Source organism: Phytophthora cinnamomi, assembly GCF_018691715.1.
Source record: "Phytophthora cinnamomi strain GKB4 chromosome Unknown Contig8, whole genome shotgun sequence".
Taxonomy (NCBI): Eukaryota; Oomycota; class Peronosporomycetes; order Peronosporales; family Peronosporaceae; genus Phytophthora; species Phytophthora cinnamomi.
Genome location: NW_027150941.1, coordinates 49,806 through 61,727, shown reverse-complemented (window position 1 = coordinate 61,727; position 11,922 = coordinate 49,806). Strand labels below are relative to the sequence as shown.

The following is an 11,922-nucleotide window of genomic DNA, read 5'->3' as shown; positions in this document are numbered from 1 at the left end:
ACCACGTCCACGGTGTCCCCGTCGCTGTCGGAGTCCCCGGTGTTGTGGGTGTCGGCGTGGCCCCAGGCGTGTACGGTCCTGGCGTGTATGGCCCTGGCGTGTATGGTCCTGGCGTGTATGGCCCTGGAGTGTACGGTCACCACGGAGTCGGTGTCGGCGTCGGTGTACCGGGTGTGGCCGGCGTCAGTGTGGGCCTCCCAGGTGTCGGAGTGGGCGTCAACGGTGTGGGCGTCGGTGGCCCCGTGGTCGGTGTCGGCGGGCCCGCGGTCGGGTACAACGGTGCGCCTGCGAATGCCGTGTCCAACGCGAACGCAGGCGTCCCCGTCCCCGCCAATGCTAACGCATACGCTGGTGCTCCTGCCAACGCCGTCTCGAACGCGAATGCCGGCGCCCCTTCCGATGCGGTCTCAAACGCGAACGCCAACGTTGGCGCTGGGCTCGGCGGCAATGGTGGTCCGACCCAGACAGTCACGTCAACGAACGGCGATGGAGCCGCCTCCGCAACCACCTCGAAGACGGGTGGCGGTGCGACTGCAACTGCGACCGCCTCTGCGAACGCGAATGTTGGGCCAAGCGGCGGACCGAACGCCGCCACTGGAGGCGCGGGCGCTACGTCCCAGAAGGCGTACCGCAAGCTCCGCTCGGTGTAAAGAGAGAGGCCGTGTCTGTCGTCGGGTTCTTCGGCGAAGTGTTCTTCGGTGAACGTCCTCCGGAGCAAGTGACGGCGGACTCCCATCCCATCCACAGGCCTAGGTTGTATGTCGTTAGTTAATTGTCGATGAGTTTCTGTATGGTACGCTCCGAATGAACCACTATTTTATTTGTTCAATGTTCAAACACGCCTGTTTGTTCTTACGCCCATAGTGTTCACGGCTTGTTTGCTTTTTTTTCGATAGAGAGTGAAACATCTCGACTGGTGTCTGCGCCATCTTTCGTTCTTGGGCTGAGGCGACACTACATGACTGTGTGAGATGATATCTGCAGAAGGGACAACAGAAGCTTCACTAGCGTCATTGGAGGCTTTGAACCGCACCCCGGAGCTATACTGGCGCTGAGAAAGCCGATTTCTTGCGCTGTCGTCCTCTTTGATAATATGTGCAACAATATCGATAAAGGCAGCGCTTCTGAGTGGATTGCCTCTAGGGATTTTGCGTCGAAGTAGAATCACGGCTCTCAACAGGTTTCTCACGTCGGTCATGACTACCCACGCTAGCAAACTATCCACCGCAAAACAACAGGGCCAATGTAGCGATGGATTTAGAGTTTTGGATCGAGTTCACGGCTATTAAGTTCTTGACGACGAGCTTAATAATCATTGTAAGGCTCGGGTATAGAACCTTTGTCCGACAGCTTCGGTGTGCATGCATATTGGCACAATATATCAGGTTCTTGCGTAGCGTAGCACCTCGCTTTAGCGCTGGACCAAAACAAATCGCAAAACTTAAATAGCCCCCCTCAAAGAAATATGGCGGAATACTCAGCACTGTAGCAAACGGTAGCGGAAACCCAATTACATCTACCATCCGGATTATATAAAAGCAACACCACTGACACTAGCAATTATAGCGATCGCCGTAGCCTGCAGAGCCGTCTTATGCCAGGTACCACCACTCGAAATTGATTCAGAAGTACGCACAGAGATATCGCGGGGAATTTGTAGTCACGAACCCAAAACTCGATGTTCGCTCGAGAGCCTTCTTCTGGCGGAGCGAGTCGTACGCAATCCACCAGCGCAACGATAGCCACGCTTGGTCATGGCGATGCCATAGCGAAGAACAGCGCCAGTCAAGTCGACACCGTATGGCATAACTTCCTGAAGGTGTGAATTCGCTCTGCCGAATAGTGGCCACGGAGTTGCCAGGCACGGTAAATCACTTCCGTGTCTGGAAGGTGTCCTCTGGCTGAATCGAAATGAGCATGCGTAGTAGACACATCACTCTGCGTGCGTGCGTGCGTCGCTCTCGCTGGCTGCATATCAGCACTGCAATGCTTTTACGAAGTCGACCTTGCAACAACACTCGCTGACGATTCCCCTTCTGCCCACTTCATACCCATCACGTAAGTTAGATAAAACTCCTTCTTTCCCTGAAACAACATTTCATTTCAGCCAATCATATGCAAGGTGAACTAAAAATTGAATGAAAACCTACAAAAAACGTACGCGTTCATATTTATAGTACTTGTTAGTGCGACGCAATTTTCGGTATGACTCGTACAAAAGGTATGAACTCGTACTTTTTGGCATGATATCACATTAACATTCACCACAGCCATAATAAAATTTCCCAACCGAAAACTAAAACAAAATTGGTAGTTGACTTGCGGTGGTCGTTCATTGGCCAAGTATCATTGACTAACTCGAGAACGTTGTTTCAACACGAAAAAACTGCTTCCAAGGACGACTCATACTACAGAGATTCGACCGAATCAAAGTCTCGAAGCAGCTATAAATTATTATATAGGGTAAGTGGTATTTTTCTTGATAGCGCGTAGGAGTGGCTACTATTGGGAGGTAATTTCAGTCAGAGTAAGCTCTACTTCATCAACACCACAGAGTAGCCCAAGGAGATAGTCCTGCATGTAGTCCGAGTTTCGACCTCTAGCGTTTCGAGACACGGTTGCGTTGAACACAAATATACCTACCTCACCTTTTATAAATATTGTACCTGTTGTTTTCTCAGGAAGAAGCCGTTTCAAGATAGAATGCATTTAGAAAAATACAGTAAAAAGCTGGTTATACGAGGAAACTAACCGATCCTTTGCGGCGCTGTTGCTTCTAATTCTCACGGTGATGGGGCATTTAAACTAGCGGTCTATAAAAGTTGACCCAGCAAACGTCCGAGTATCCACGCACGTTCCAGTCCACCTCTGGAATCTCGGTGGACCGATGTGTGTAGCTGAGACTGACGCTCATTCTAGAAGTTGCCTGCGCAAGACCAAGTGCGGTGGTATGAGACGGATCGAAGCATTTGTCAACCATTCGGGACGCCACCCACGCGATCAGCCGTGTCGAAAATGTCGGAAGTCGGTGAAACGAGTCTTCACCCGAACACGATGGACACTACAAGCAGCAGTCGATGAGCTGTGCGAGGCCGCACGAGCCGGGAAACTGGATGATCTGCAGGCACTGTGCTCAACAGCAGAGGATGCACGAGAGGTCAACGTCAGCGACATGGTGAATTCGACGAGCGAGGACTGGGGCATGTCTCCATTGGTTGCGGCTTCGATTGGTGGTCATGTTCCTGTGGTGGAGTGGCTGGTTTCGAACGGCGCTCAGGTCGATGATACCGAGACTGGAGAACAAAAAGCGCTAAACAGAGCGGCTCGAGCAGGTCATCTTGAAGTCGTGCAATGGTTTGTGGGCCACGGGGCGAGTATCGCTTCGACTGACGGCGAGGGCCGTACAGCCCTGCACGAAGCAGCGTCGATAGGTCACTTCCCGATGGTGCGATGGCTCCACGAGCAGGGTGCCGCTTTGAATTCAAGGACAGTCTCTGGTCAAACCGCTCTGCACCTCGCGGCATCTGCAAAGGAAGAGAACGTGCCGCTCATAGCGTTTCTCGTCGAAAAAGGGCTTCAAGCGTCTGAGACTGACAAGGCTGGGAACACGGCTTTGTATTACGCGATTGTTGTCCACAACTTCGAAGTTGTCGAGTATTTTCTGCAGCAATGGCCCATGGAGGAGAAACCAGTGGAGAACGATTTTCGGCATGCAATTTTTTCTGCTGCCAAGGCAGGCCAGGCTAGCTTGATTGAGCGCCTGAACCAACACGGTATGGACATATGTCAGACGAATTGCCACGGTCGAACCGCCCTTCACGAAGCTGCCACGGGTGGAGCTATTAACTGTCGAACTTCTTCTACGCAGCGGAGTAAGTGTTGGCCAAGCAGATAGCTTCCGAACTACACCTGCTATTGAAGCCTGTAGACACGGATATCTCGACATATTGCGATGTCTACTGAATGCTGGAGCAAGTGTAAACGATGTAAACCTCGCTAGGAGGACAGCAATGCACTATGCTGCTAATAGTGGACATGTGGAACTGTTGGATGTGCTACTGGAACATGGCGCTGATGTGAACTGCTCCGATAAGTATGGGTGGTCGCCACTTCATTGTGCCGCTGCGGAGGGTCATGTAGAAATGGTGCAAGCACTGGTGGGCAAAAGCGCTGCCATTGACGCTAAAACGAATTCCGGCAAGACTGCGCGTGAATTGGCAATTGAGCGTGGCCACTCTGAAGTCTCACGATATTTTCAAGATGCACAAATATGCAACGGGACGTCCGAGTCTTTGAACGCAGTTCTTTCGATTTACTCGGATTTTCTCATTGATTCGAATGAAATTCGGAGAGATGGCTAGGTTCGCCAATCAAAGTGAAAGTGAAGGAATCGTGGTGGTCTACAAATTTTATCGAGGAGCTCGGTAGGTGGTCAAGACTAAACCATCCACACGTCGTGAAATTGTACGGAGTGTGCTGTGGTGCTGGTGTCGACGATCCCTTTTTCGTGTATGAACGCCCCGCTTACAGGTCAGTGCTCGAATACTTCTCAAATGTTGGTTACGAGGCGTCGACTAGTATTTGGGACAAGCTATACGAAGCTGCACAAGGTCTGCAATATCTTCATGATCGAGATATTATTCATGGAGATCTTCGTTGCGAGAGTATCGTGATTGCAGCGAATGGAGTTTCTAAGCTCCGCAACCTTGGGTTTGAGGATACGACGGCCGACTACCGACTCCCTTGGACGGCACCCGAAGTGCTTTCGGGCTTCCCCCTTTCGTACGAATCTGATGTGTACGCGTTTGGTATAACTATCGTGGAAGCAAGTACGGATGGTCAGAATGTGTGGCGTGTGAATGAGAACAATATTCTTCGGGAAGCAATTTTATCGGGCAGATTGCCGCCTAAGCCCGCAAATATGTCTGTGGCGCAGTGGCAGCTTATTGAGCGAATGTGCTGCTACAACCCTCGCGATCGTCTCACCGCATCCGACGTGATTCGTGAGCTAGAGGTATTTACACGAGACTATGAGACCCAGGAGGAGAACTTGTCCACCAAGCCAAAGTCTGGCGCATCTCTTCGTTCCAAGATCAAGCGGCCGATGTCAAAAGTTGCAGGTGCGGTGGCATTACCAATTCTCCTTACTGAAATCGGCAGGATGTGTAGGCACGGGACAGCAATGGATGTCATGAATCAAGACGTCTACGAGCGTTTGGTTGACGTTGCTGATCAGCTCAAAGCAAAAAAGGATGCATCTAAAGCTCAGCATACTCAGCAATTCCGTGAGATCCTACGCAACTTCAGTATGAGGTTGAAGAGCGCGAAAGCGTTAAAATCCGTCGAGGCTGCGCGTATCGCAGCAACTCGTCAGGGAGCCAACAACGCCTTCTCAGTGCATGGAGACCTCGATTTGTTCATTGACAGCGCGGGTTTATCACGCTCGAGGCACATACACACATGGAGAGACTTGTGGACAGTCCGCCGGGATCGGCAACAGGAAGAATTGTTGGGTAAACTGGAAAATTTGTCGCTATTGACCAAAAATGCAGACGACGACGCAGAACTAGATGAAGCTCTAACGACTCTGCTTTTCGAGCTAAGCAAGTACCCGACGAGCTATTCTCCTCATAATCCTGAGGTATTCACACGGGCGAAATTGTTGGTCTCTTCTCTGGTAACGGAAAAGCACGTGAACTGGTTCATTCCTGCGTACGAGGTCGAGTTTGACAAGTTTGGTCAGTTCAGTAGGGGGGCATTCGGTAATGTATATCTCGGCAGGTGGAAGCAGTCGCGGGTCGTGGTGAAGAAGCTAAAGCTGAAAAGCGAAGAGGACAAGGAAGTGTTTTTGAACGAAGTGGAAATCTGGCACAGACTGTACCATCCGCACATCGTTCAGCTGTTTGGTGCGTGCCATATCCAGCAACCATTTTTTGTGTGTGAATATGCCGGTCATGGGCAGCTTGACAATTACTTGCGTGATCATCCTGATGAAGTATGGGAGAAACTGTACGAGGCTGCGCTCGGTCTTCGATACTTGCACGCTAAGAGCGTCGTTCACGGCGATCTCAAGTGTAACAACATTCTAGTGGGCACTGACGGGTATGCGAAGCTAACAGATTTCGGTTTGAGCACAATAAGCTCGAGCGCGCTGCCTATCGAAGCATGCAGCAAGAATTCGCGGGTCGGCGCAATCCGGTGGAAAGCCCCCGAAATTTTGCGGGGCGAACGAGCGTCTTTCGCCTCCGACATTTACTCATTTGGTATGTGCATTTTGGAAGCGGCGAGTGGGAAGTATCCGTGGGGGTCGATACAGCTGGATATCGCGATAAAGCACCATGTCCTCCGCCGGAGAAAAATCCCGATGCGCCCGGCAAAATGCAGCGAAGAGGCCTACAGACTGGTGGAGCGCATGTGCTGCTTCGAACCGACCGAGAGAATTACAGTCGACCAGGCCATTCACGCGTTGAAAGCGCTTCGGCGTACTTCCTTGAATGTTTAATCCTTGCTGAGCACAATCATAGGCTGCTTGTCATTGACGTCTATTTGCCGAACCTTATACATTCTATCTCACCGTCCTCTCTTGCTGTTCTGTCGCTCTATTACCGTGTTTTGTTGACGTGGATCCTCGTCGAAAAATATACCAGTCAAAACTAATGAACTCTGGATCACGCCCGCACAATGTGTACAAGTTTGTGCTGCCAGGGTCTGGACTAGGAAGGCGGAGCGTCGCGGGTCTCGGCCTTCAGCTGTGACAACTCGTCATCTCGAGACGCTACTGCCTGGCGCAGACGGCGGTTCTCGAGCTCTAGTTCGCGGATCTTGCTCATGCGCGTTTCTTGCTCAGCCTGGGCGATCTCGAGGCCGCGCACGAACTCCCGCAGCAACTCCTTCTGGTTGTATAGCTCGCTCTGGTCCGTGTGCTGCCACCTACCGGCACGCTGGTCCATCTTGGACAGCTCGTCCAAATACTTCGTCTTGAGCATCGACGTGAGGGACGGGCGGGAACTGCTTGTTGAAGAGGCCGACGACGCGGCTTGCGGCATCGGATTCGGAGCAATGGGAGCTTCTTCAAAAATGGCTTCGGGATAGGTCGGACTGTCGTGTTGCGCGTCCTCTTCGTGCTCCGGTTCATCTTCTTCATCGCCATCATACTCCTCTTTAGTTTCAGCGAGATCTTCGTCGTTGTCGGTGAGGTGTCGCGACGACGACGTCGAAAGCGGTAGTGTTTTGGTGCTTGCGCTGCCTCCACTACCGATCAATGTTTTGTTGGAAGTGTTCACTGAACTTCCAGAGTGCACGAGGTGTGGCCGCGCATGGTCATCGTCCTTGCCCTCCTCCTCCTCCCCTTCTTCGGGCTCTGGCTGAGAAATACTCACCGTGCTGGAACTGTGGACTGGTTCTTGACGAAGCAGTGGCCGAGTTGCTGCTCTGGATTGCGTTTGAGGAACCTCACGGTCCATCTCCGCTTGTTGTCGTGCTGCTAGCTGTCTTGGTGTCGGCTTTCGTTGCACTTGGGGTGCAGCAGCATCACCTCGTCGCGACGCCTGCGCGGGCGGTGGTGGTTGCAATGACTCCCGCGGTTGAGGTGGCATGGCCATCGCAGGGAACATATCTTCGTCTATTGACGCCAGCTCCTCATCGTCGGGTCGCTCCTGTGCTTGCGAGGAGTTCAAAATGACCCGGTTGATATTGTTGATGGCGAACTTGAGTTCCATCTGACGTTCGTCAAGCGTGGACTGGGTTGAGCTGCTCATCGGTACAGGCCCTCTCGGTCTCCGTCGGATCTGCAGATGCTCCAGCTGCTCTTCTAACTCTCGAATGCGAGCTCGGTACTTCCGTAGCAGCGCCGATTCGCCCAAACCTTCGTTTACGACCACCCGATTGCGTACTCTTCGAGCACGACTCGCAAACTTCAGTGTGTTGTGCGTCTCCGCCAAGCACTCTACTGACGGGGAAGCGGTGCAAACAATCGCGATCTGTGCTTGACCCCCCAGAGACGGCTGCAAAATTCGGGTGAGCTTGGAGTTGCGGTACGGCAAATGCGGTGTGCTTAGAGTCCTCGCTCCGCTGGGTCCTTTCCTATGACGGTCGCGACTAAGCTTCCAGATGATGTGTCCCAGCGTGAGCAGACTGCGGTTGATGAACTTGCCTTCCTCTAATGCCTGCCCTGTAGTGTTCGCTAATCGGACGCTCTCGGAGCCGGCGAGATCGATAATGTTTAACGTAGCGGAACGCACTGGCGCTACTTCACCTCGGTCTCTACTATTCCGCTTTGCTTGGCTTTCGATGACCTTCAGACAAGCAAGAGCACAAGCCAGACAAGAAAAGCGTGAGTAAGCGAGTCAGTTCAAAACACTGTCCTACTGTGTAGCAGCGTCGACAAGCTCCAGAAATCCTAGGAAAGCCCAGTCTGACGAGTCTGTCCACGTCGCAGAGATTTTTGACAAGCAAAACCAAAAACATAGAGATCGGTGTACCATTCGGAATACCACGTGAGACCTGGAGGATTGGTCGTTCGAGTCGGTCATGGCCATGTGACGGTGCAGGTTGCCCACCTCCACGAGCGAGAGCACGTGCTCGGTGGACAGCACGATCTCCTCGCGCAGGCCTTTGATCACAACGTCTTTCGTGACAAACCCGTCGCGCGCGTTCCCGCTGCCTGCTGCTGCTCGGTTGTGCACATCATAGATCTTGATGTCCGATTTCGCGCCGGCCGCGAGCAAATCGTGGATCCGTTCGTTGTAAATCTCCAAATACGAAAAGCGCAGCAAAAACTCCATGCTCGGGTGCCGCGCGATGTGGTCAAAGATATCCTGCACGCCTAACTGAATGATACCGGGGTCGCCTCGGCCGCCCTGGATGGAACCGATAACGGCAAGTAGTCAGCACAAAGAGTCGGTTCACCGGGGGTCGACTTAAACGGCTGCGACCTTGACCTGCACCCCAAAGTGTCGACTCAACCAACCTGCATGGTGTACGTCTTGCCCGTGCCCGTTTGGCCATAGAGGAACACGGACGAGTGATAGCCCTCGGTCGCCGCCATGATGGCATCCTGTACCACAAGCAAGAAGAAAACGTTAGGAGAGCTCGAATTGGTCCAGTCTCAAATCCCGTCGTCGCTTTGTGTAGAGAGTTGGCGTGGGACGCCCCCATCCTTGTAACGACAAGCGCAGCCAAGTGAGCTCCGAGCTTTAAGCCATCGATCCTGGGCAATGGCTGCACTTGTTCTCTATTAGCTCGGGGGGATTGAAGACCCACCTTGACAGTCTCTTGGTAAACCGTTTGGGTTTGGGTGGCCGGGGGATATAGGTAGTCGAAACTGTAGGACGACGGTAGTGCGGACGCCGAGTTCCTCAGCGCCGAGGAGCTGGAGGAGGCCGTGGAGCCGCCGCCGCCGCGCTTCTTCTCCTCGCCGTCGCTCGTGGACACCCGCGACGGAATCTGCGCGGGGAAAATCTGCTGATAAATAGTGTTTTCGTGCCTGGATAAGATTGGTCCAGGTCACGGTAGTCGCGGATCCCGGAAAATGAAACGACCAAAAGTCAAAATTTGGGTTAGCGGATCCCGAAAAACGCGGCGCTACTAGGCCGAGTCCAGCGTGGCGCGAGTCTGTCGGTCGTACCAGGTCCAGGCAGCCTTGCCGCCGGCCTTGAGCTTCTCGGTGCGCGTGAACGGGCGCAGGCGGACGCACACCTTGATGCGCTTGTCGCGCGCGGGGGCCGCCGAGGAGCCTGACGGGGCCATGCCGCTGCTGCTGGAGGGGGGAGCGCGAATCCGAGACTAAGGATTGTTCCGGGCTGCTCGGCGCTGCTACAGACGGCGCAGAGAGCGCGCGCCGCGGCAATGAGGGAGCTACCGTCGCCCCATCCACGTCGTGACCCATCGTGGTGTGCTCCACACCAGCGCAAACGAGGCGGCGGTGACTCGTCAAGTGGACGCTGGTTGTTGTTGTTGTTGTTGCTCTTGTTGCTGTTTGGCTGCTGTGTTACTGTGCTGTACAGTACACCGCTTTTTGGTGGGAATGCAGTGCACTGGCTGCCAATTGCGGAGCTTTCGCTGCACTGGTGGTGCAGTGGAAGAGGGAGGTGGAAGTGGAGATTCTGGCGAAAAGTGCGACGCCGGTTGCGGCGTCGAGACGCGGCTGGAATACTAGTACGTCGCTGCTGCCGAGCGTGACGTGGCGAGTTTTGTCGCGTCGGGCGAGCGTGTGTTCGCTGGTTCGATGGGTTCCTCTTTTCCGGAGGAACCCATTTTCCGGCGAACCATCGACGGCAATTGGTTGCTGGCCTGAGGGCGTGTTGGTGGCATGTTACTGCCAGGTTGCGCGCTGACTCGGAACCACCAAGCGAGCGAGTGGAATTTTAGGGCGAGCCGGAGTGCCGCGCTGCGGCCGAGAAGTACCCGCGTCTTCCGGTCGGCGGAGACGAACGTCCGCAGAACTCCGAGTTGCCGTGGTTGTCCGCTGCGCCAGTCGTTCGCAGCCCGATCAGACAGGCCGCAGCCAAAGTGGCACTTGGGCGGTACAACGTCGGGCACAAGGCCAATTGACGCACGAAAGACTTCCACCTGCCGCCCCAGGCCCCCACCGAGTCAACAGCCATGCCAGCTACACCTCGTGTTCTGAACGCCACTGGCTTTGTGGTTGGGGGATCCCCTTTGACGACATGGCGGCGATCTTCCTGCAACACTCGAAAAAGTATCCTGTTGCAGTTTCACAACGAGTACGGTACTACATCACACAATCGAACGACAGCATGTATCCATCGTGTGGCGCACACCACCTCCAATTGTACCTCGTGTACACCACACCAAACTGGTCACGGGTCTCGGATGTTGGATAACGAGATCAGGCCGCGATGCTGGCCGCTCGCCGCCTGCTCCCTCGGGCGCGCGCCGCCCCCGCCAGTCGCCGCTCCGCCTCCAGCAGCAGCAGCAACAAGAGCAACATGCAGATCCTCGAGAGCGTCGATGCCTTCCGCCGCGCGCGCCGCGCCCTGCCCCCCACCGCCACGCTCGGTCTCGTCCCCACCATGGGAGTACGTACCGTGCAGGATACTTTATCATTTAGTATACTTGTTAATTATTATATTCTTTTTATGCATCTATCTATCTATTGCTGGCAGGGCCTCCACGCCGGGCACATGGCGCTGGTGCAGCAGGCCAAGCGCTCGTGCGACTTGGTGGCCGCCAGCATCTTCGTGAACCCGGCGCAGTTCGGCCCCAACGAGGACTACTCCAAGTACCCGCGCACGTTCGAGCAGGACGTGGCGCTGCTGGAGCAGCAGGGCGTGGACCTCGTCTTCTTCCCGTCCGCGGACGAGATGTACTCGCCGCTGCACCGCTGCTACGTGGACCCGGAGGGCTTCGACGACCTGGTGGAGGGCCAGTGCCGCAGGGGCCACTTCCGCGGCGTCGCCACCGTCGTCTCCAAGCTCTTGAACATCGTGCAGCCCACGCACGCCTTCTTCGGCCAGAAGGACGCGGCCCAGGTCGTGCTGATCAAGCGCATGGTCGCGGACCTCAACGTCCCCGTCGAGATCAACGTCGTCCCCATCGTGCGGGAGGCGGACGGCCTCGCGCTGTCCACACGCAACCAGTACCTGTCGCCCGTGGAGCGCGAGGCGGCGACCGTGCTGCACCGCGGACTTGCCCACGCGCAGGACCTGTTCCAGAAGGCCAAGCAGAGCGGAAAGACGACGGTGGATGCGGCGGCACTGCGTGACGTCGTCCGCGAAGAGTTCGAGCGTGAGCCGCTTGTCACCGCCATCGACTACGTGTCGGTGGGGTCGAAGGAGACCATGCAGGAGGTGGCCGAGGTTGACGCGGTCGAGGGAGCTATCATCTCCGTGGCCGTCAAGCTCGGCCAGTGCCGTTTGATCGACAACATCGTGCTGTAGAAGGGATGAAGCTTTCATTCTG

The 11,922-nt window shown here is 54.8% G+C and overlaps 2 protein-coding genes across 2 annotated transcripts; one reads left to right on the top strand and one right to left on the bottom strand.

Moving 5' to 3' along the window:
* Nucleotides 1–6,713: 6,713 nt before the first annotated feature.
* IUM83_11590 (kinesin family member 11) lies at nucleotides 6,714–9,747 on the bottom strand (the record flags this gene model as incomplete). The annotated part of the gene is made up of 5 exons (XM_067936162.1): nucleotides 6,714–8,165; nucleotides 8,481–8,858; nucleotides 8,969–9,055; nucleotides 9,262–9,484; nucleotides 9,626–9,747. The coding sequence occupies 5 exons, from the start codon at nucleotides 9,745–9,747 to the stop codon at nucleotides 6,714–6,716; spliced, it is 2,262 nt and encodes a 753-aa protein (XP_067798527.1).
* A 1,202-nt stretch (nucleotides 9,748–10,949) lies between these two features.
* On the top strand, nucleotides 10,950–11,900 carry IUM83_11589 (pantoate-beta-alanine ligase; the record flags this gene model as incomplete). The annotated part of the gene is made up of 3 exons (XM_067936161.1): nucleotides 10,950–11,039; nucleotides 11,127–11,558; nucleotides 11,664–11,900. 3 exons carry the CDS (start codon nucleotides 10,950–10,952, stop codon nucleotides 11,898–11,900), a joined length of 759 nt encoding a protein of 252 aa, XP_067798679.1.
* Between the last annotated feature and the right edge of the window lie 22 nt (nucleotides 11,901–11,922).